The sequence below is a fragment of the Perca flavescens genome, chromosome 23 (genome assembly GCF_004354835.1).
Source record: "Perca flavescens isolate YP-PL-M2 chromosome 23, PFLA_1.0, whole genome shotgun sequence".
Taxonomy (NCBI): domain Eukaryota; kingdom Metazoa; phylum Chordata; class Actinopteri; order Perciformes; family Percidae; genus Perca; species Perca flavescens.
In genome coordinates this window covers 14,519,026-14,541,590 of record NC_041353.1, presented here as the reverse complement: position 1 = coordinate 14,541,590, position 22,565 = coordinate 14,519,026, and the positions used below count along the sequence as shown (strand labels likewise).

The following is a 22,565-nucleotide window of genomic DNA, read 5'->3' as shown; positions in this document are numbered from 1 at the left end:
AAGCTAAACAAATGTTATGTATGTATGAGTGGTGAGTTTGGGTTTGTGCATCTGTATTTAGAGTTGTGCGCAGTACACGTTTAGTTTAAAAGTATACCTACATTTACACTAAGTTCCCCTTTTATGGTTAAAACATGTAACACTCTTTTTATATCTTCTAGGTGGCCTGGAAGCACCATCAGATCACTCAGGAGTATGAGGAAAACAAACTGGAGTTGATGAAACTCACCCAAATGATCAACATCCAGGAACAGGCACTTCTGGAAATAAACAAGAATCACGAAAGGGCCATACAGCGCCGCAATTCTCTGTACGTATTGTATTTGGAGCTTACATAATGTAGCCTGATTTCAAGTATAGGATCTAAACTACATATGTCAAAGTGTGTGTGTGTGTGTGTGTGTGTGTGTGTGTGTGTGTGTGTGTGTGTGTGTGTGTGTGTGTGTGTGTGTGTGTGTGTGTGTGTGTGTGTGTGTGTGTGTGTGTGTGTGTGTGTGTGTGTGTGTGTGTGTGTGTGTGTGTGTGTGTGTGTGTGTGTGCCTGTGCCTGTGCGTGTGTGTCCTACAGTGGCATCCAGCTCCTGGAGCACGAGGAGGTGTTATTCAACTACTATGAAAAGGTGAACATCCAGGAGGCAGCCATTACTAAGGGCAACATGACACTGGAGGCCATGGACAAGGAGATGAGAGACTTTCATTTAGAGATTAATGAGGAGAAGAGACAGATAGACCTGAAGAAGAAGGTACTGCCCCTCAAGAACAAGTTGGAGGGAGAGATCGCCATGCTGCAGATAGAGGTGGGGATGTATACCGGCAACATAAAACCTACTTATACCTACACATCCAAACACAGATATTAGCAGATACACAGCCAAATTCAAACTAAATTAATAAGTCAAGTCACACTCTGTAGTTCCACACAAGAAAAAAAAATAGGTAATTCCACTAAACTCTCAGAACTGCAAACTACTTACAACGAAAAGTTGAGGGTGGAAATATGTGTGTGTTCTACTTATGATATGCGGTTACAGTTGTTGAGGATAGCGATGTTTCATAGAAATAATCATAGAAATCATTCATTAAAATCTTTTCTACTGTGTGAACAGGGATGAAAGTGTCCTGGTGACATTCTCCCAACGCCTACTTCTCCTTTGTCTCATACCTTACTGACAAGAAATGAAAACACTTTTTATATTTTTGATAAACTAGTATCCACTGTAAAAAGAGCCTGCTGTATTGTTACATCAAAGGTGCACTCTAGTATGAAAAGAGTTTTGTTCTACTTATTTTTGCAAGGGCCAATGTTTGGGCCTCCTCCAGATAATTAATTATATTGAACGAGCATTGCACATCGATGCGTGTGTTAATTTCTATAGGGCCTCTACAGTTTGTCTAAAGTGCATTTGCTCATATACAGTATGCTGTACATTAATTTGCGCAGACTTTGCCCTCAGTATACTGCTGTTCAAAAATCCCCCAGTGTCCAATCACAGCTCATCATGATGTGGCCTAGCTCAAAATCCTATCTGCGCAGTCAGCCCTGTCAATTAGTTCCTCCTAGTGGGATCACATGATCCAAGTTGCACTGAAAAGACTGTGTGTGTGTGTGTGTGTGTGTGTGTGTGTGTGTGTGTGTGTGTCTGTGTGTTTGTGTGTGTGTGTGTGTGTCTGCAAGGTTTTCTTTGGAATCTTCTGGCAAATGTGTGTGTGTGTGTGTGTGTGTGTGTGTGTGTGTGTGTGTGTGTGTGTGTGTGTGTGGGGGGGGAACAACAACAATTTAGACACTTAAGTGATTTATGTGGTGTCAGTGGAGAGTCCTCATAGGATCTCAGCAAGTAGATTGTGTGTGTGTGTGTGTGTGAAGTGAGTTGTATGTGTCTCAGGTATTGCAGACTATTGTTCAACTTTATGTGTATCTTTGTCAAGTTAGGGGAACTCCAAAAGTTCAAACTCCAGAAGTCAATTGTCAAACACACTAGGAAATTCACTAATGAGCAGATCTCTGTTTTTAAATACTTTTAAAGCTTCTCCTTATGTTGAGACTTTAGAATTAGTCTAGTAAATGTATTGTGTTGGAGGATTTTCTTTTTAATCTAATGAACATACTCAATGTTCATATAAGTATTTATTTTGACCACATTCCAGATGAATTTGACTTTTGCACTTGAGAAAAAGTCTCTCCAAAGACTCTCTAGAACTAACACAAAACTACTGCGAGCATGCACAGACCCTCCATCACCTCTCCATCTGAGACAAAGTGTTTTAGATAAAGCAACATTATAAGAATTGTGAAAATGTATTGTGTTTTTTCAGTTTGCACACCATTACTGTAGCTGTCTTTGAACACTCATCAAAAGTGGTCAATTTATAGCCTGGTTTTCAGTGCTGATCCTCTCACTTTGTTTTGTTGAGGTACACTGACTGTGTTCAAACATGCTCAGAAGTTTCAACCAAGACAGAAACAGTACTTTTGCTAATTAAACTCCACAGACAGACGTGCAGAAAGAAGATGAAGATCTAAACCAATAGGGACAAACCCAAACAACCAAACACTGCATGAGTTTCACAGAGACAGACTGAGACATGCATGAATAAACCACATAAAAACACAAACCTATTCCAGTAACTTTGCAATACATAGAGAGTGACAGACGCATAGAAGGAGAGATATTTGAGAGAGAGAGACACACACACACACACACACACACACACACACACACACACACACACATACACACACATACACACAGTTTCCCTGCAAGTAGCTGCATCGTGGGATTGGGTGTGTTGCTGCTCTGGATGAGAGTAACTGGTTTTGACTTGCTGCTGGACCAGACTTCTCATCAGAGTATTTTGCGTTTTTGGATGAACGCAGTGTTGGAACAGACTGAAGCCTGTGTGCTGCTTTTTTGAGAAAAAAAATCCCCTTTTCCTTTTCTCCATCTGTTTACTCCTTCTGCTGTTTATCTGCTGTTTGCTACAACAGGCCTTGTCATTGCAATCATTTTGCTTTCATTCTTATTTTCTACTGTTTCTCTCATTGTTAGTTTATTTACTCTTTCACTCCTTACCTTTTTCCGACCATCCTTCCTTTCATTGTTAAGCGGTTCTTGGGGTTTTAGTTTCATTGAAAGTATCTGTATATTTTCCTACAAAGACCCTTCCAACCTCCCTTCCCTTTTCACATATTTTCCCTCTCCCTTTTCTTTTTCTTTTCTTTTCTGACTGACCTTGCACTTGGCTGTAGATACAGTACATTCCTACCTTCTGACCTTTTTAGCCATGCTTGCAGCACGGCTCTATGGATGACAATTTGGTCCCGACTGAAATATCCCAGCAGCCATTAGATGGATTGTAGTCTATATCCTCCACGTTCCACTTATGGGATTGCTCCGGTGCTGCAGGAAATTCCTCCGGACGCATGCCTTTTCGTAGATGTCCGTTTCATTCTGCTTTCTTTGTGTTGGATCTGCTCCTCAGATCTCTGCATGTTAAATTGAGACAGCTAGCTAGACTATCTGTCCAATCTGAGTTATCTCTGGCATGACTAAAACAACTTTTGAAGTTCCTACCCCAGGCTATTTTGTAGTGGCTTGTGCGGCGCTTAGCGCTGCCCATGACGATTGTGATTGCTTTAATAAAATGCCAATAAACCAGAGCAGGTCTGGCAAAAGCGAGACTAGATGGATTGCAATAAACTTTTGCACAGGCATTCATGATCCCCAGAGGATAAATCCTACTGACTTAGACTTTGGCCCTGACTCTTCCTCTAGCTCCACCATGAGGTTGACATTTGTGGTCTTTAAGTGAAATATCTCAACAAATATCAAATGGATTGCTGTGGAATTTGGTACAGACATCCCCCTCAGAGTACATTGTAATAACATTTGTGATCTCTTAACTTCTCATTTAGCACCACCTTCAGGTCAAAAAGTAATGACATTCCCATAAGCTCAGCTGTACGATGACTTTTGTGCTAATTAGCCTATGTTAGCATGCTTACACACTAAACTAAGATGATGAACAAGGTAAACATTATACCCGCTCAACATCAGCATGTTGGCATTCTCTGCAGCTGCTGGCATGGCTGTAGACTCTTAGTCTTGCTTGGATAGACATGCAACTTCTGGAACTTTCTAACAATGAACAGTTACATCTGTCTGTTCATTCATCCATCCACTTATTCCACATCCCCCCGTTCTCCTCTTTGTATAAATAGCTAATCATTTCTAAATCACTGTTTTTCCTCATACAGTCATCTACCTCCCCTGGCTACAAAAAGTGAATCACCAGGGTCTCTCCTATTGCAGGAGGCTGGCCGGCTCAATTCATTCTCCTTGCAAATTCATCCTCTATGTGAATTCAATTTCTGTGCAACTGCCTTGCTGTCAATTTATTATATATATTGTGTATTTGTATTTATCTGTGACCAGTTTATCTGCTCATTGCAGACAGAACCCCCCCTCCCTTTGATGGGAAATGTTGACAAAGATAGATCGGGCCATCTGTGAGACTATTGAAGTTCAATATACTCTGAGGCTTTAATTTGCTCTGAGGAATTTTAATTGCTGCAAAGTAAACAGGGGTTGGAGTTGGATTCTGAATTTACTACTTGTTTATGAATCGCTGCCATGTTGACATCTCATTTGTTATGTAAAATCACATGCACAGTTAATATCAGCAACATACAGACATGCATACATACAAACATGTCACAGTCAGTATTGGAGTAGGATTTATAACCGCATGGGGTTGATGACATTCTGCACTATCCCTACAGTGCTGAGTCATATTGTTTGTCCCTCTCTTGAATCTTTGGCCAACCTGTCTGGAACTTATTACCATAGAGAAACCACCCAGTCAGGCATGTCTTGAGAGGTGTGCAAGTGACTGTGTGTTGTATGTCAGAGACTTAGTGAGACCGCTAGAGAGGAAGCAGGAAAAGCAAAACACAGACACAAAAGAGGCTGATGATACTGTTACGTGACTGATCATTGTGTGGTATACGAAACTCCACTCTGCAACTGTTGAAAGTCATTCGGTAACTCCCTTTAATCTGACTTCCCTGCTCGCTGCTGCCTAAATAGCCAAGAATATTAATATTCAGCTTTCTAACTCAGGCAAGCCTTCAGACAAGTTGTGATGTATTCCGAATGGAGTCACGGTGCTGCCAATGATGTATTTTTGTTGGCCTACCAGTAAGTTAGCTCTGCTCAAGATTCACACCGTAGATTTCTTTGCACTGGATTTTCAGACATAAAGAAAAAGCTTCTTCTTTTTTTGTACCTTGGCTGCTAATATTCATTGTTGGGGTGATATCTCCAAATCACTGATTACTTTAAAGGTCATGCATGTGCTGGCCCCTAGTTATCTTTCTTTTAAAGTTTCTTATGAGCCTTGATGTAGCCCGAGGTCCTCTGCAGGCAGGAACCTTACCATACCTTATAACTATTCCTGTATCCCAGAGTGAAAGTGAGGGCTTTTGTTGTCAGAGGTCTTTAGACTGTGGAGTGATTTGCCTGAGGAATTCAGCCCGGCACAAGCAGTATCATCCTTGGAAACTCTTCCTACCACAAGATATTTATGTTCCTTAACTTTTAATTAGTTATTTCTAGTGGCCTTATCTGACATTGTGTTTACATTGTCTGCTTTCCTTGTTTTAACGTTTTCATGAAGTTCATGAAGCTTGAGTTTTCTTCCATGACTAAACCCAAGAACTGCCTCGCTGCACATCGTACTCCCACTCAGAGAAAAATCAACAGCTGATTTTTCTCCACAGCAACATTACTTCAGTTTGATATTACCGGTGTAAATCAGTTAACTAATATTATGCGTGTTTCTGATATTGTGTGACCTGCTGTTAAATATTTATGTAGAAACCAAGTTAAAATGCACATTTTTATATCTAATTAAAATTTGTTCCTCATTTTGGGGCTTATGAAAGCTTCAGTTAAGCCCTTACATGTCCTGCTAATTAACCTTATTATGATTATAATTTTTCTGCTGTTTTACTTTACTGACCTTTCTGCTTTACTGATCTGTCCCTTTGTCTTGTATCCCTTTTAATTGTGAGGAACGTTGTAACCTAATTTTGAGAAGGGCTATGTAAATAAGGTCATTATTATACTTTGGGCATGCAGTGTGCCATCTATTATGGGGCTCTTTATGCCATCATGCCAACTACTAACTGAGCGGAAATTATGTAAATTCTATGCAAATTGTATTCTGCGTAGATGCTGTCACACATACAATGCTTTACAGCATTCATGAGCCAAGGAAGCAGCAATTCTTTGTGACAGTCTGATGAAGCAAACAGAGAGGCAGGCAGGCAGAAAAGAGACAGAGACAGATGAATACAAAGGGGAAGACAAACATCAGCGCATAAAAACAGAGGGAGGGGGACGCGTATGAAAATGTTAAGAGCGAGGGCACAACACAGGATAAAAAAAAAAAAGATTGATTGAAAAGCAGAGAGGAGAGTGACAGAGAAGAGCAGCTGTATCCTATCCATCATGTAGTGTTTAAATGGTTTAGGGTGCTTACGTATGAGGGTGGGACACCAATCAATCAGACTCAAAAGTGAGGACTGGGCACACGCAGATGGGTAAGATTCTAATGAAAAGTTGTAAATATCAAAAGAGTAGCTGCAGTTTTATATATTCTCTTTCACAAAAAGTGTGAAGAATTTAAAATTCTGTCTGACTTTAATTTGTACGTAGATTAACTATGATCATTCAAAGTTTAGTGCCCTTCATGTGCATGTTTAGCCGGAACATTTTGCCGGCTTTGTTGCTTGATTTTGGGTTTGATATGAATTAATCATGCATTCAACTCCTTGCACAGTGATCTAGGATTTGTTGTCAAAGTCATATTCTCTGTGAAAACTGCAGATAACCCTGGTCCCCGTTGGTCAGCCCCAATTCCTGTTTCTCTGCATCTCCTGTCTCCCTCTGATTCTGTCTTTCTTGTCTGCTTTCACATCCTATCTCTCCCTCCTTTCCTCACTCTGGACTTTATGCTGCCTCTCCTTTGCTCTGCACTTTATCTTCCTCTTTCTGTCAGCCTTTTATCAGTCTCTCCATGTACATCTGCTCCACTCTCATCTCTATCTCTGCCTTTCAGAGATCAGATGCTTACTGTCAGTGTTGTCTGCCTCTCAACTTTTTTTTAATTCCCTCTTTAGCATATGTAACTTTTTGCCTTAAAAATATTTCAGTTGATCACATGACAGTCATACTAATAAATCAAAACTTGAGTCATATGACGTTGAGGGAGCACTGAACACTGAAGTCCGCTTTAATCAGACTCACTGTCTGTTTGCAGAGGCTTTATTAATCTCTTCCGTGAAGGGAGGAAAAATGGGAATCATCACTTTGTTCCATGCTGTCTTTCAAGTCTGACATATAATTTCTCACATTAGATGCAGGCATGTAAACATGCACAGGTGCGTGTGCGCACGCACACACTGTATGGTTGAGTGGAGAGAAGCTGCTGTTTCATAAGCCAGGTCATGGCAGGTCAGACCCCTGTGTACCACATTTTTTTTCCACATCCTGTTTTTCCTCCACACTCCTCTCTTTACTCTCTGCTGCCTATCCACTCTCTTGTCTTCTCCATATTTTCTCTTTTCATCTGCCATCTGATGGGGTTTTTTTTGTCTTCTTTCTATTTTCGTCTATTTTATTTAAGTACCTTTTATGGTCCCTGTCATGGTTCCTTGATCATCTCAGCTTCATATGTTTTTTTATATATAGACTCCCTTTATTTTGCTGTAATGGAGCATTTGCTGTAACTTCCCTGCTGAGATACTGTAACTACTTTAAATGCTCATTTCCATCTGCAGTCCCCACACAGGTTAAGAGGCAGCTTGTCGTCTTATTTGTCTTTATCTCTATAATCTATGTTTAAAAAGTGGTTATTAGAACCAACTGCTTCTTAATGAAATATCCTCTTCAGAAACAAATTCCCAGAGCAGTTTGGAGCAAGTCTTTAAATCTTGGGTTTGGATTGTTGGTCAAAGCAAGCAATTAACCCCTTCACATGGAGTTTATTTCAATTTCCCCTCTACTGTAAGTAGCCTACCTTTAAAGTTGGAAAAACATGATTCCACTTGTATCACAAATATATTCTGTATCAGCCAACTCTCGCTGTATGAAGTGTATATACAAGACTCCAACATTTTCTTTGTTTCCTGTTCCATCAAATGGGAATGTGATTGACGTCTTGGGCAAAGTTTCATACATAGACAGTATATAAACTGGACCAACCGATCCCGTTGCTCTGGACAGAGACCAGTGAAGGATATTAGAAGCACTTTTCCGGTGAGCGCTGAGCGTTACTAAGCAACCTCCAACTGAGAGAGACGACATAAATGTGACGTGAGCAACCTGTCTGAAAGTTGTAAGTCTTCTGGTAGCTGTGCAGAGACGGAGAGCGTAGGTATATGTAAGGAGGTAACATGGACACAGGCTAATTATTGCTAACTAAAATGCTAGTTAACATTAGTAATTAAACTTAAACAGCTAATGTAAGTTGAAACTGCCTGCAAGCTTCTCCTGTACTGTAATGTAAGTAAACTATGCGACAGTAAGTCGCGTGGTTATGACACAATCGTTAGCCTATTTTTATAAAAACGTCTGCTACGGAGCCATAATGTGAGGTACAAGGTAATGGAGCCTTTTATACATTGTCGTGTTCCTTTAGAAATAAACAATGGACAAAAAAAGTCTTTAAACACTTCAGATGTAAAGTTAGTCGCTGTCAAAGTGACGTCAAAATGAATGGCAGTCAATGGAATGCTAACGTTGGGTGATCGTTTGGTAGCATCAAAATGGCGCCATAGGAGGTTCGAGTTCTGAAGCGAAGCTTACCCCCTTGGTTTCGTACGCAGTTTATTCAGCCTCACATATTTGGTATCTTTTGAAACTTTGGGATCTCCACTACAATTTTAACTGTTTGAACAAAGCTTGGACAAACAACATACGTTTGTGCTGACTGTTCTTCCAGGTTTACAATCATTAAAAGACTGGTCCATAGCACTACTAGACTCCACACAAAAAAAAACTCCACAGGGTACCTTTAATTTCATGTATTAGATGTTAATTTCCCGTCATTCATTTAAAGAGTTATTCAATAAATCATGTCAGCACTTCATATTTTACACTCTAAAGCCCTCACTCACTGGTTGCAGCTGTTTCAGAATAAGAGTGTCAGCTAAGGGCTTGAATCTATTATGCCTGCGCTGTCCCCTCACTTTATTTTAATGTCTTCTCTTGTCCTTCTGCCTGGTTTTCTGTGTCTCTCTGCTCTTTTTACTCATCTTCTTTGTGCTTTCCTTACCTCTCCTTCTATTTCTGCTGTCTTAAGGGATGTCAGAATATTAAAACATAAACAGTCCCTCAGAGGGATCTGGTGGCGTTTTTAGATTTTGGTTTCTTTTATCACACTTTGGCAGTGACTTGTCCTCTATTGGGAAGTAGCTTCCATATATGTAGGCACTACATTAAGCTGAGAAATGTCTCAAGCCTTTTTTTAAATCCCCAGTGCAATAGGATCTTAAATGCCTGGAGGACAAGGCCCTTGAAACACTGACAGGAGCTGACTAATTCTAGATTTCTTTTTTTTCACGTTGTTTACGTATTCATTTGTGTGAAGTGAGCTCTTGTGGGAAATGACTGTATTATTATTTATTACTAGACCTCAGTGACTTGATGACAGCAGTTTTGCCTGTATGTGCAGCACATACAGTACTTGTAGTCTTGTTTTGGTCTCTAATTCTTTCTGTCTGTCAGTTGTCAGAAGCCAGGGACGAAACCCTTGAAGGTCTGAATCGAACAGTTGATTACAAAGAGCTAAAAGGCAAAGACCCCTCAACTGTCGAACTGGTCAAGAAGATTGAGCAGGTACACAACAACGTTACAAGGTGTTTATGTGTGCGTTTGTGTGTGCAAACATTGCATATTAGGATGCATTTGCAATCAAGCGCTGTGCATGATATTTACTTAATGAATTTAATTTAATTTCATACGTTCTTTTTCTTTTATGACACAACTATATAGGACCGTTTGTTGATGAACAGTTTCATGAAGAAAAAAAAAGACCATTATCATTGTGTCTCTATGCATGTAGCTGGAGTTGAATCTGGCAGAGAGCGAGAGGCAGTCGCTGGAAAAAGAACTCCTCGTGGACCAGGTGACCCGGCTCTCCAAGCCACTCGCCCAGCAGGCTGAGAACTGCCAACAGGACCGACTCTCACTGGCAAAGAAGGTAGACAGCAAGATCCACTTGCACACAGACAAGAGACGAGGCTTAGCCCATGTACACACACCGATAGAACAATGTAGACAGAAAACCACACTCCCACGTTCGCACACTTGTTATATCATTCACCTGTTACTTCAATCCGTCTGGTATTTTACCTCTCTCTGTGTGTGTCTCTCTCACGAAACACACTCACACTTTGTTTGAGGAGCATGTGCTGTCCATGTGAGGAGCACGCAGAGTGGGCATTAAGGAGTTCACCGAGCATTACAGTTTCCTTGTACTCTCACTTGCTCGGCCTCTGTCTCTCTCTTTGACTCTCTGTATTTCTCTTGCTTACACCAACTATAAATAGGCTCAAACGCAATGTTCATTATATGCAATAACTTGTGGAAATATGCTATAATGACATGAATGAAGACAAATTTGGCATTGTAACGTTCTGTGTTTGTGTGTGTGTGTGTGTGTGTGTGTGTGTTTGTGTGTGTCTGTGTGTGTCTGTGTGTTGTCTGTCTCCAGTTAAACGAGGTGCGAACTCACATAATGGACACCAACCACCGCATTATGGCCGTCTCTGCAGAACTTTCCATGAAGCAAGCTGCTGCTTTGTCTCTCCAACAAGAGATCCGAGAGAGAGAGCTCCAGGTCAGAGGCGTTGACTCACAACACACGCACGCACCTGGCATCAGTGTGATGCTGGAGTTCCACTGTCTTTGCTGTTATTCCTGTCACTCTCCATTGCAAAAAGTGACTCAACAGTAATTTCTCGCTGTGTCCCGTCTTTCACCTCCAACCTGTTTATTTTGCCTATTTGCACAGTAATGCAAATCAAGAGGCAAACACAGAGACAAAATAATATGCAATAATAATAATTTTCATGTAGAAAACTCCAATGTCAATACAATGTCAATACAATAGAAACAATGCAAGAACAAATTAAGTGAGTCAGTGCTAACCCAGTTAATGAAAGCATCCGGGAATCAGGATTAATATTTAGAAATTATGCTGATCAGTCACAGTCAGGTATTTTAATCTATGTTGTTTGACATAAACAAACTGTTCTGGAGCTTTTGGTTGTATCACACGATCTTCTTCAGCAGATGGAGTTGGAGTTGGAGTCGGAGTTGTCATGGAAATGTTTTTCTGAGCGCTTTAAGGACTTCTCGGCCATGTTTGCACAAAAGTTGACATAAGATGGAAAGCTCCAGAAGAGCCACTGTTTGGACCTTGTGGGGACATTGTTGTCCAAGATCAAGAAGAAACTTTTTTTTTGTTTACTTTTAGGCTACATTTACATTGGTTTAAAAACGTATATCTTTTTGCCACGTTTACACTTTGCATTCACACTGCTGTGGCATTTCAGAGCCCCTAAACCGGAGAAATTTGAAAACACTTCTGACCCCGTTTTGGTTTGGAATCTGCGGGGTTGTGTTGCAGTCTCAACGGCCGCAAACGGAGACCTCTGGCAACACCAACACTGACGCCAATGTTTCACCACCTGAATGGTTCTTATCAGTCATGACGTCTCGCTCTCTGAGACTATCCCTACAGTCACATTAGCTTCAAAAGAGAGCGACACGCACTCGCTTGATGGGCACTCCTGGGCGTGCCTAGCCTAATCCTGGTTGCTTGGCAACAGTAAAGAGAAATTCTCCGGTGCTACCTTCAAGCACATCTTAAAGGTCCCTTCAGAGGTATTGTTAAGTCACAAGAACGATGTTTTTGGATTTAAAAGTAGTTATTTCTCGATAGAAGTAACAAAATATGAGATAAAATGCCAAACATATCGGATATATATACAGAAATGCGATGTCCTGAAGCGTTTATCTTGAATTATTTTCTTTGACTCAAGCAACCAACGTACATACGTCACGCTGCCCTCACGCTGCCTTCATTCCGATTGGCAGTCGCTTTGTCACATCGCTCAGCATTTGCATAACGGCCACTCCCATTGAAAATGAATGGCAGCCTGTCGCTTTGTCACTGTCTCTTGTAGCTAATGTAACTGTAGGGTAAGCTACTAACGTTACCATGGCAGCTACCAGCAACAGGCATACATGCTGCTTCCTGTTTACCCCGACACGCTCATGCCCAGTATACGAGAATGTTGATGAGCTATGCGGTTTAGGCGTGTTAGTTTAAACAGAGATTAGTTCTTCTACTGAAGCTAAAAACATTGTAGTGTGCACGGCGTTCGCATTTGGCTCAAAACTTCTACTTAAAAACCCAAGTGAGCAATGTAAATGTAGCCTTAGTTTACTGGAACTGAAAGTAGCATCTGCAGCCAAAATAGCAAATTCCATATCCATAGCAACCAAGAGAAGTTCCATTGTTATTAACATTTAAGCAAAATGCCATTACCTAAAATATTAGCTAATTGACATAGCTGTCTGCTCTTACCCGTGTTGAACAGAACAGTAAGTTAACCTCTTAATAGTCTTACTTGCTTATCAAATGAGAATATTAAATGTAATGTTACAGTAGGTGTGTAACATTCTTCTGTTGTTGTTCAAAGCTAATTGCTGTATTTGTATATTATACTGCTGCTTATCTGCAAGCTAATTACATATCTGCATAGCCACACTACTATAGTGTATTTTCCTTTAGCTAATATATACTCCTGTTTTTTTTTTTCATTTCCTGTCTTTGATCTGTAAACAAAACAACCAGTCAAGCTTAAAAGCAGCATCTATCCAATGAATGCAAGTCCATCCTCCTTTTAGCTGTGTTTGAGGGAAATCGATGCCTCTTTAGCTGCTAAATGCTCCACTGTGTTCACCATCTAGTGGCTAATTGTGTTTGTTCATTGTTTGGTACGCAGAAAGTGTACGGTGGGTTTATCAGAGCGTTTTAGCTGAAAAACGAGGCTGATAATAGAGGTGCGAGGGAACCCAAAACATAAAGTTGCGACCCAAAACAATGAGCTGAAAGATGCTAAAACATTCCAGTGAACTGAGGGGAACTGCAGATTTCCCCAAGGGCCTTGTAAATGTTTCAAGAGGCGCGTGTTGATAACCTGAAGAACCCCTGCAGCTGATGTATGCCTGCAGCGCGCCACAGACACTAGTAGATGTAGAAAATGCAGAGGCATAACTTTGCCCAAATTCTGACAGTAATACGACCATCTGTTTTCAGGCACAGTTAGAATTGAATTGAGCCAGGAGATTGTAGAGTGGACGGAGTGATAGGAATACAAAGTGATTGTTTCTCGCACTGCCCCTGTGTTCCCAGATGGACAGGTGCCAGCGGCTGCTGGAACAGGGCCTGCCACCATACCCAGAGATAGAGAAGGAGTGGAGGAGGATGCTCCGATACAAGAAGAGGAGACAGCGGGACAAAGAGGAGAGAGAGAGGGTAAAGAAACACACACAGACACACAAAGATCACTGGTCAAGAAGTGATTAAATCACTAAGGGGCATGAAAAGAAGATAGAGTGACAAATAAAAGAAGAAATGAAGCAGGGACGCGACGCTGGGACGCGACGTGGGCCAGGAATCGATTAAGGCTCTGAGGGACAAAAGGGCTGCTGTATACCTGAACATGCCCAGACTTAGACAGAGAAGTGTGTGTAGAAACTCTCCACACACAGACATTAGACAGGATATAGGGTAGTTTTTGCCACATGCACAAACACAGGGCGAGAAGGGCAGATTGGTAAACAAACAGAAGTAGAGGCTGTCTGCACAAGAAAGGCACACAAACAGGGATTTGTGTCTGAAAGGTGTCTGCAGCCTGTCTGTTGTTATACCAATCTATTTTTTTACCCAGCTTATTCCTACTGATAGCCACTAGTCCAAAAAGACACCACAACACTAAGCTTTTTTCTACTTTTGTAGTCATCATTAATCATACATTTTATAATTTTCTTGAAATATAAATGAGTTTCATGAACCTGATAAGAGTATGCTTTTTCCTATTTTATTTATTGGCAGTTCCTGCTATTTGTTTTGCATTCATAGCCATTATTCCTTGTTTTGTGTGCAACTCCTTGGATCACATGCCAGCGGATAAACTGTTCATATGCATGAGAAAATCGCCGTCTCTTTGAAGTCTCAGCGCGTTTAGCCACAGTTCATTTGCATGCGGTTGTGGGGTGAAAGTCAAAGGGAGGACTGTTTGTGTCATGAGGATGCGTGCACAGTGAAAGAGTTTCTTTTTTTGTCTGAGCAGGAGTCTGCCGTGGTTACAATTGATCCATCATACTTCAAAATGTGATGATGATTTATCGATGTTGTTCTGCACGTCACATCCTGTTGGTGTGTCAAAGTGGTCTGTGCATCATAACCTCTCAGTCAGATAGACGAACGTATGCAGCTTACTGTGTCTCGGTATTGTTTTTATTCCAAAAAAAGACAAAATTCTGTATAACAAACCCAGAGCATCTCTAGTATCCCTAATCTCTGTAATATGTATTTTCAATTATTAAAGCTAATATGAAAAAAGAACTTTAATCAGCCTTGTGATTCTTGGCTCATGCACTCAACTGTTCATTGGTGACCTTGCATTTGTCATGAGATGTTAAAAAAATAAATACATTGCAAAATTAGTTATTCCATTTTCATGATTAAAATCTAGGGAAAACGATTTACTCCAAGGGCATGCAGTCTTGCATCAAATATTAAAACTGTGTGTGTGTGTGTGTGTGTGTGTGTGTGTGTGTGTGTGTGTGTGTGTGTGTGTGTGTGTGTGTGTGTGTGTGTGCGTGCAGCTGGCTGAAGAAGAGTGGAACCAGTTGCCTAATGGAGAGTACACCTCAGCTGAAACCCGTCCCAACGCATACATCCCCCAGTCCGGCTCGCTCCCTCTGCCTAAACCATACGGCGCCCAGGCCCCCTTTAAACCCTCCCAACCAGGAGCCAACATGAGACACATCCGCAAACCAACACTCAAACCCTTAGAGATATAAAAACAACACACATGTATTCATAAACCAAATTTCTATCACACACTTGTTGATCCGTTTGCTTCCTCCCTGCTTCTTGTGTATGTTTGTGTCCAGTATACCACTGCTGTTTTGTCATGTGGAAGTGTACTTGTGGACTGCATCTGGATGTAGTTTTCTTTTTCTTTTTTTTTTAAGTTACTGGCAAGACCTTGTTTACACTCTTGTTTGCAGGAACACCAAATACTGTAGGAGAGTGGAAGGGAAGACATTTGGGAGATGAGATGTGTGTGTATTGTTACATCATGTCCACAAGTAAAAACATTTGTATGTACTTCTGTCTTTGGCAACATGTAATTTTCTTCATTCCTTTCTCTTAAAGGTCCCATGACATGGTGCTCTTTGGATGCTTTTATATAGACCTTAGTGGTCCCCTAATACTGTATCTGAAGTCTCTTTCCAGAAATTCAGCCTTGGTGCAGAATTACAGCCACTTTGGGCAGACCAAATTCTCTGGGCGGGCAAAGCAGAGAAAGGGGAGGTAATCTTGCTCCTTATGACCTCATAAGGAGCAAGATTCCAGATCGGCCCATCGGGGCTTTCATTTTCTCAAAGGCAGAGCAGGATACCCAGGGCTCGGTTTACGCCTATCGCCATTTCAAGACACTGGGGGACCATAGGCAGGCTGGGGGAAACACATATTAATGTTAAAAAAACCTCATAAAGTGACATTTTCATGCCATGGCACCTTTAAAGATACTGTAAATTCATATTTCAGGGACGCTGGATTATTTCTGCATATCCTTCTCTTGTAATCTTGCAGCTGATGAATACATTGCAATGGGTGCAAAGCTCTAAGCCAGGCTAAGAGTGCCTGCTTAATGCCTGAAATTATGAATGTAAATATAGACCGGAAGATCAGGCAATGAAAGTGCATAAAGAATGACGAAGAGAGGAGATGAAGAGGATCGAGAGATTGCAGTCGGAAAAAGTCAAAGGATAACATAAATAAAAGTGGAGCCCTTAATGGGATGGAGAGTTGCTTACTAGTGACCAAAAACAAAGGAGTTTGCCTTTGATGCTTCTACAAATTTACTGGAAGTTGTTCTATCTGCTGATCTTGGTTTGAGGGGAAAGTAGTTTTAGTGTCAATGAGCGTATTATGCAGCTTGTGTGTGTGTGTTGTGAACCGAGCAGGGCGATTACTGTGTACATCAGTGATTCACAACTACTTCTGTACTCCTGCAGTTCATAGAGTAGCCCAACTAATGTGGAAAAATATAAATCATATTGTGGTTATGAGGGGGAAAAAAACAATCAAATAGATTTACATTTCTTGCCCCAATAAACAGTAAGCTACCTGCTGCAATAGGCTGACCACATTAATTAGTTGTAACATTGTATTGACATCAGCTGGCAAACAATAACAGTCAAAATAGTTAGTTTAACAGTTTAAATAGTTAGCTGCAAGTTCATGGAGAAGCAGCTGAAACAGCTTAAAGTAATGGAAAAACAAAAGCAATGGATAAACAATTAAAGTAAACTAATCTGATAGGAATGTGGGGCTTGGTAACCACTAGTGTAAGCCTAGAATGCAATACTGGCTGTGTTAGCCAACATCTTAAAAGGTTCAACAAGGGAACAGGTTTATTTTATCTTTGAGGCAGCCCTGTCCACTCTCTGATGTGTGTGTGTGTGTGTGTGTGTGTGTGTGTGTGTGTGTGTGTGTGTGTGTGTGTGTGTGTGTGTGATGGTGGAAGCTGTCAGCTTAGCCCCTAACTGTTTGTGCTTATTAACCGTCTACATAACACTGGCTTCGTAACAGAGTGTGGAGGAGGCAATAGGGCGGGGAATGAGTGATTTATGCACATTTAAAAGACAAATTCCCCAGAAGAGAATTATTTGACATGATGTAACCAAGGTGGTGAAGCTCAAAGTAAAAACAGAAAACAGTGTAATTTGGAACTAATGTAGGTATTGCGAAACAAGCCTGTATAAAAGCGTGATTGGTACTACATCTCGTTAAATGTGACTCAGTGTGCATGATGACTGATGCTGAGATTATTTCCTGACTTCAGTGGAACTCAGCTGAGTCTGTCCAAAACACTCAGAGTTCAAATGCAATCCACTAGAAACAAAGTAAGCTATTAAGGCCTAGTATAGGCTCGCTATTGCCACAAAGTTCTTCAAAAGGCTGGCAGTAAAACAAGAAAAATACAGTAAACTTGAAAAAAGATCTCTTTATTTACAATCCATCTTACAAAACATTTTGTGTAAACATAAGAAACACCAGTGCAGTGATGTGCGTTCAGGGTAGGCTGGGTCGGCAGTGCCTTACCAAAGCTAAAAGGAAGTGTTGAGATTATGATATTTTTTCATTTTCATAATTTTATTTATTTATATTATTTTCATTATTAATCATTTAATTTCATGATTTGTCAAGGTTACACATACTCCAGTAAAATAGTCAGAAAAGTTGTTTTAAAATTATAGTATGCTCCTTTTACCACAGGTTGATCCTAAAAACTACCGTTCCTGAATGCATCAAGTTTAATGCAATGGGCGGGCCGCGTGTTGAGCGAAGAACTGAGGCAGAGGCGTGCGGCCCATGGAAGAGGTTTGGCGAACAGGCCAACATTAAAGTAGATTTGAGCATGCGTAGTCGGTTCTCCCGCTGTGTTGAATCAAAGATCCTCTAAACCGTCTCTGGTTGAATGATCAACGATCGGCAAATGGACCAGCCTCATGTCACGTGAAAAATCCACACCATCTCGCTCGGCCCCGCGCCCTGAACTGCCCTTAGCGGTAGCAGAGAGTGTAGTATAGAGGATCTTCGGCTGTAGCACCCATAAGGTGACGACGTTAGCACATAGCAGCGGATAGCTACACCGGCGGTCAGCACGGAATTTCCATACTTAAAAAATATATTCAACATTGGCTCATGAAGAACAAATAGGTGTGATTACTAATGGGAAACCAACACCTGACCTAGAATTTTACTCAGAAGCAGAAGGGGCAAAATATTAAGTTACTCTGACTTTTCATAGAGTGGCAAAGTTACCAAAAGAAGGACCGAGTGGCTGCCGCTAAACTAGCAAGCTTTTTGTGTTTTCCGTGCCTACTCTTTTTGCCCAGCAGCGACAGAGTGTGGCTGAAAGTCCGAGACTATGTTAGACTTGAACAATTTGCCAAGAGCTCTGCTCAAGCAGGAGAAGTCCACAACCCAAGTCTACTCTCAGACATATATGTTATATATGATATGTGGCCCTACATGAGCAGCCCAGGCTGCATACCAGCCTGCACAACGCAAAGGTAATGGAAAACAGCTGTTCTACTGTACTACTACTGATCGGTGCGCTGACACCAACATTTAGACTGGTTCTGTTTTCTCATCCTGGTGCGCCGTCACCAAAACCTGTGTGGTCGTAGCCTAGGAGTAGGCCTATCAGCCGTGTTAGTGCGCTGACACCAAGCTCTCTCTCTCTCTCTCTCTCTCTCTCTCTCTCTCTCTCTCTCTCTCTCTCTCTCTCTCTCTCTCTCTGCGTGTGTTCCGACTTCCGAGATAAAGGCATGTATATTGTGTTGCTACTAGTTAAAGGTCCCATATTGTATACTGCGTTATTATATAGGCTATAGGGGGCCAATATTCCACATTAAAGGTCACTGCCTACCCACACAAATAATCCACTGCACATCACTGCACGAGTCATTATAAAATCCTTTACTATCAGAGGAATGTAAGAGTCATTTCTCAGATCAAAGCACGACATCAGATGTAAATAAACTCCGGTATTTAGTCTCAGACGGTGCCAACATTCAGACACTATAAAAGTTATTATGAACACATGCCACACACACAAACACAATACCGAAGAATTTCTCGATTTACAGTAAGAGCTCAGTCATGATTACGGAGACACAGGCACCTTATTTAAACCAGACTCTGTGTGTGTGTGTGTGTGGACAGAATTTGATGTCAGTGTTTTCTTTTTTTATAGTTTCTATTCTTTATGCCTTATTATTAACCCTTTACTGTCTTGCTCGATTTGATGATTTGTAAAGCATTTTGTTGACAGATTTTGCAATGTGCTATATATAAATACAGTTTCTATAAAGTTATTGTAGTCAGCTGTTTTCCCTTCATGTCCAGTTAATTATAGTAGGGCTTAATTTAGTAGGGCTGGATGTAGCAAAATATCGAAAACTAATTTGCCCATCATAAGCTACAGGTCATACAGACCAAGTAAGGAGTGTGCTTTATTGCTTATGAATTCAACTTCTGATTTGTATTAGTAAGAATGTGTTATTTCTGTCTAGGTTAAGCAGTCTCACCTTAAATTAAAATCGGGCAGTTTTAGACTAGTTAGCCAAAGTTCTTGTACCACCCACTTGGGTCTAGACAATGTTTTTTCTACAAGGGTTTTGTAGAAAAACATATCTCAAAATGTAAGTTATCAGAAACATAGGCATCTTAGCAGCACTAGTAACAAAACATTTGAGATGATACCCTGCCCATTTGATCCATATGGCAGCCAGCAACAAACATATTTCAGACGTGTTCCTGATTTAGCCACTTGTGTTTAATCCACATCTCAGTTGTCTCAAAATCAGCGGTGTTGGTATAAAGTAACATTCAGTGTATTATTTCCCATGAAGAGTAAGGGTATATGTTGATTCATACATTCAGTTTACAAAACCTGTATCTGGTTGGTGGTTGTCATTTTAAATCGCCCAAGTAGTCTTACTGAGTTATACCGAAGCCCCTTTCAGCTGCGAAGACTGTTTATAACTGCGAGTTAATATCAGATTGAATGCACAGCAGCCGCTGCCTGACTGATCATATCAAGCTACTGTGTCCGCAAAGCGTTTGTCAGCATGTAATCAAGTTGATGGACGGGGGGGCAGCGGCGGCATTACAGGACACACCGGAGAATAAAACAAGTGTGTTTGATTTATAAATACCGTATGCGGTATTTGACATCAATGTTCATAAATTGTATGAGAGAAAATGGAGAAGTTATGGAGAGAACTGTTGCTGCTCCAGATCATATAAATAGCTGCCTGCAGTTATCGATTTTCAATAAAAAAAATTAGAAAACCATGTTTTCCCCAAATTGAATTAAACCCCTACCTGAAGTTCCCTATTGTTTTTTTTTTTTTTTTTTTTTTTAAGTTTTGGTTCATATTGTCCATTGCACACTTTCATATTTAATAGGGGGAAAAAAGTGTGACTTCATCCACTCTGCCCCTCCATCTTTCCTTTCTGGGTGTCTCCATCCATCTTTCCTTCTGCCCCACCCTAATCTGTCATCAAACAGATGAGAGCTTGTTTATGAGCGCTCCTGCCTTTCAATCTGCCCATTCATCTTTCACTTCTCGCCCTCCGTCTCTCCATCATCCATTCATCTGTTACTTATCCTCAAGGCCCAGTTAATGATTACTGTTCTCTCAAACACATTTCCCCCCTCGATCCATCCATCCCCCAGCCCCTCTCCGCCCCGGCGCTCCCCTCCACATGCTTCATTTTTCCTCAAAGCCCAGCAGTATTAGTGTCTGTTTCAGAGCTGTCTCCTCCACAAACCTGGCATCCACGTTCTCCTGCTCCTCGAAAGGGTTCAGAGCTGCAAACACAGGAAGAGGAGTTAGAGGGAGATGCAGGATATAACGCCAGACACAACCATGCACTTCCTTCCTGGCTCCTTCATGATGGAGCTACATTTGGACCAAGCATGCACATAAACGCACATATTCTGTCTTGATGCTCCAAAGGCCTCTGTGTCTAAACCAGGCAGGATACACACACACACACACACACACACACACACACACACACACACACACACACACACACACACACACACACACACACACACACACACACACACACACACACACACACACATACACTACCTTGTTCCTCTGTATCAGAGAGAATTTTTGCCAGGTAGGTAAGAGGCAGAAATTCAGGTCTGAAGCCTGGCTTGTCTCTGCCAGTGAATGCAAATCCCTGAGGAGGAAGAAAAAAACAGAAACACTACTGTGGATTCTGCAGGTTTTCCAGGATACACACAGTCAAAACTAATCTGCAGCAAATTACAAAAGAAGTCACCTTAACTCATTTTCTTCCTCTTTTGGATAAAGTTAGTTGCAGTTTAACTTTTTAGGCAGCCATACATTCTTATCTTGTCATTGCACGAAATGCCACTGGCTTTGCTTGCCAATTAGCTGACTGAAACTGGCCAATAGCAACATGAAGTGGATAGATGTATGGTCACTGTTTAAAGACTTAATAAAGAAGCCCGAGGCAGACATTTTTTTCTGCCAGTGTGTAACACTGGCTGAAAAAGAGTTTCTGAAGTTAACATGTTTTAGGGCTGCAATGATTCCTTGTCAGAAAATTGTGATAATAGCCAAGCGCAAGTTTCCAGAGCCAAAGAAGATGTCTTCAGAAAGCTTGTCTCGTCTGAAAAACAGTCCAAAACCAAAACATTTTGAATTTACAAAGATAGAACACTGAGAAAAGCTCTACATCCTCACATTTGGGGAGCTTGAACCAGCAACTCTTTTAGCATTGTTAGCTAATTTGTCCAATACAGTGGTTTATGATCAAATACCTGCAAAACTAATGACATTCCATTCAGCCTCTGCTGTACTTTTGTGTTTATTGCTAATGAGCACATTGTGTGTTTGCTAGTCGGCAGTGTATCAGCATGTGCTCTCTGCAGCATGGGTGACACACTGTGCTGTGTTACCTTGTTTTTGTTGAGCTTCTCTAGCAGCGTCCTGGTATAATCTCTGGAGATGGAAGCTGAACTGATAGGATGGTCCCACATATGGTAGATCCTCTGCTCCATAGGCTACACACACACACACACACACACACACACACACACACACACACACACACACAAAATAGTTTACATTTTAGGCATGTAGCTTATGTTATAATAAACATAATCCCTGAGGCAAATGAACATCTGTCCCTTTCTATTTTGCCAACTGGAACTCCAAACCATTATTAATGAGTTGACTGCTAATGAAGGGAACCAAGAGAAATCATATTTTTCAGTACGGTTTCAACGGTAATAAATAACTTAAGCGAAATAGAGACTACAGGTGTGACTGGCACTAAGAAAGAATGCAGCTTTTCCTCAAGACTGCTTTCTGTCGAGCTACAAACACACAGCCGAGTTACAAAGCTGCTCAATCACTTCGAGCATTGTGTTATTATCAGACGTGAGAAGAAACAACACAACCTCAGTGTCTCAACTCGTGAGATAATGTCAGGGCCAGTGATTCCCAACATTGGGGTCAGGCTCCCCTACAGGCATCGTGAGATAAATCAGAGGGGTTGTCAAAAAGGGGTTGATTGTCAAAGAAATCAGCAGGGGAACATATTTCTGCAAAAAGAAATTGCTTATTT

The 22,565-nt window shown here is 41.1% G+C and overlaps 2 protein-coding genes across 4 annotated transcripts in view; one reads left to right on the top strand and one right to left on the bottom strand.

Annotated features, from left to right (window-relative positions):
- The window catches only part of ccdc146 (coiled-coil domain containing 146), a 46,221-nt gene extending 30,745 nt beyond the window's left edge, over nt 1-15,476 (top strand). For all 3 annotated transcript variants that reach the window (XM_028570078.1, XM_028570079.1, XM_028570076.1), the window contains exons 17-23: nt 162-310; nt 568-796; nt 9,791-9,901; nt 10,128-10,265; nt 10,779-10,904; nt 13,491-13,613; nt 14,969-15,476. In XM_028570078.1, the coding sequence (XP_028425879.1) occupies nt 162-310; nt 568-796; nt 9,791-9,901; nt 10,128-10,265; nt 10,779-10,904; nt 13,491-13,613; nt 14,969-15,166 (1,074 nt within the window). In that variant the 3' untranslated portion in view covers nt 15,167-15,476. The remainder of the gene's footprint in view (nt 1-161; nt 311-567; nt 797-9,790; nt 9,902-10,127; nt 10,266-10,778; nt 10,905-13,490; nt 13,614-14,968) is intronic.
- Nucleotides 15,477-20,652: 5,176 nt separating this feature from the next.
- gsap (gamma-secretase activating protein) overlaps nt 20,653-22,565 on the bottom strand; it is a 29,084-nt gene continuing 27,171 nt past the window's right edge. The window contains exons 30-32 of the mRNA XM_028570080.1: nt 21,895-21,999; nt 21,053-21,149; nt 20,653-20,763 (exon numbers count right to left, since the gene is read on the bottom strand). Of these exons, the coding sequence (XP_028425881.1) occupies nt 20,663-20,763; nt 21,053-21,149; nt 21,895-21,999 (303 nt within the window). The 3' untranslated portion in view covers nt 20,653-20,662. The remainder of the gene's footprint in view (nt 20,764-21,052; nt 21,150-21,894; nt 22,000-22,565) is intronic.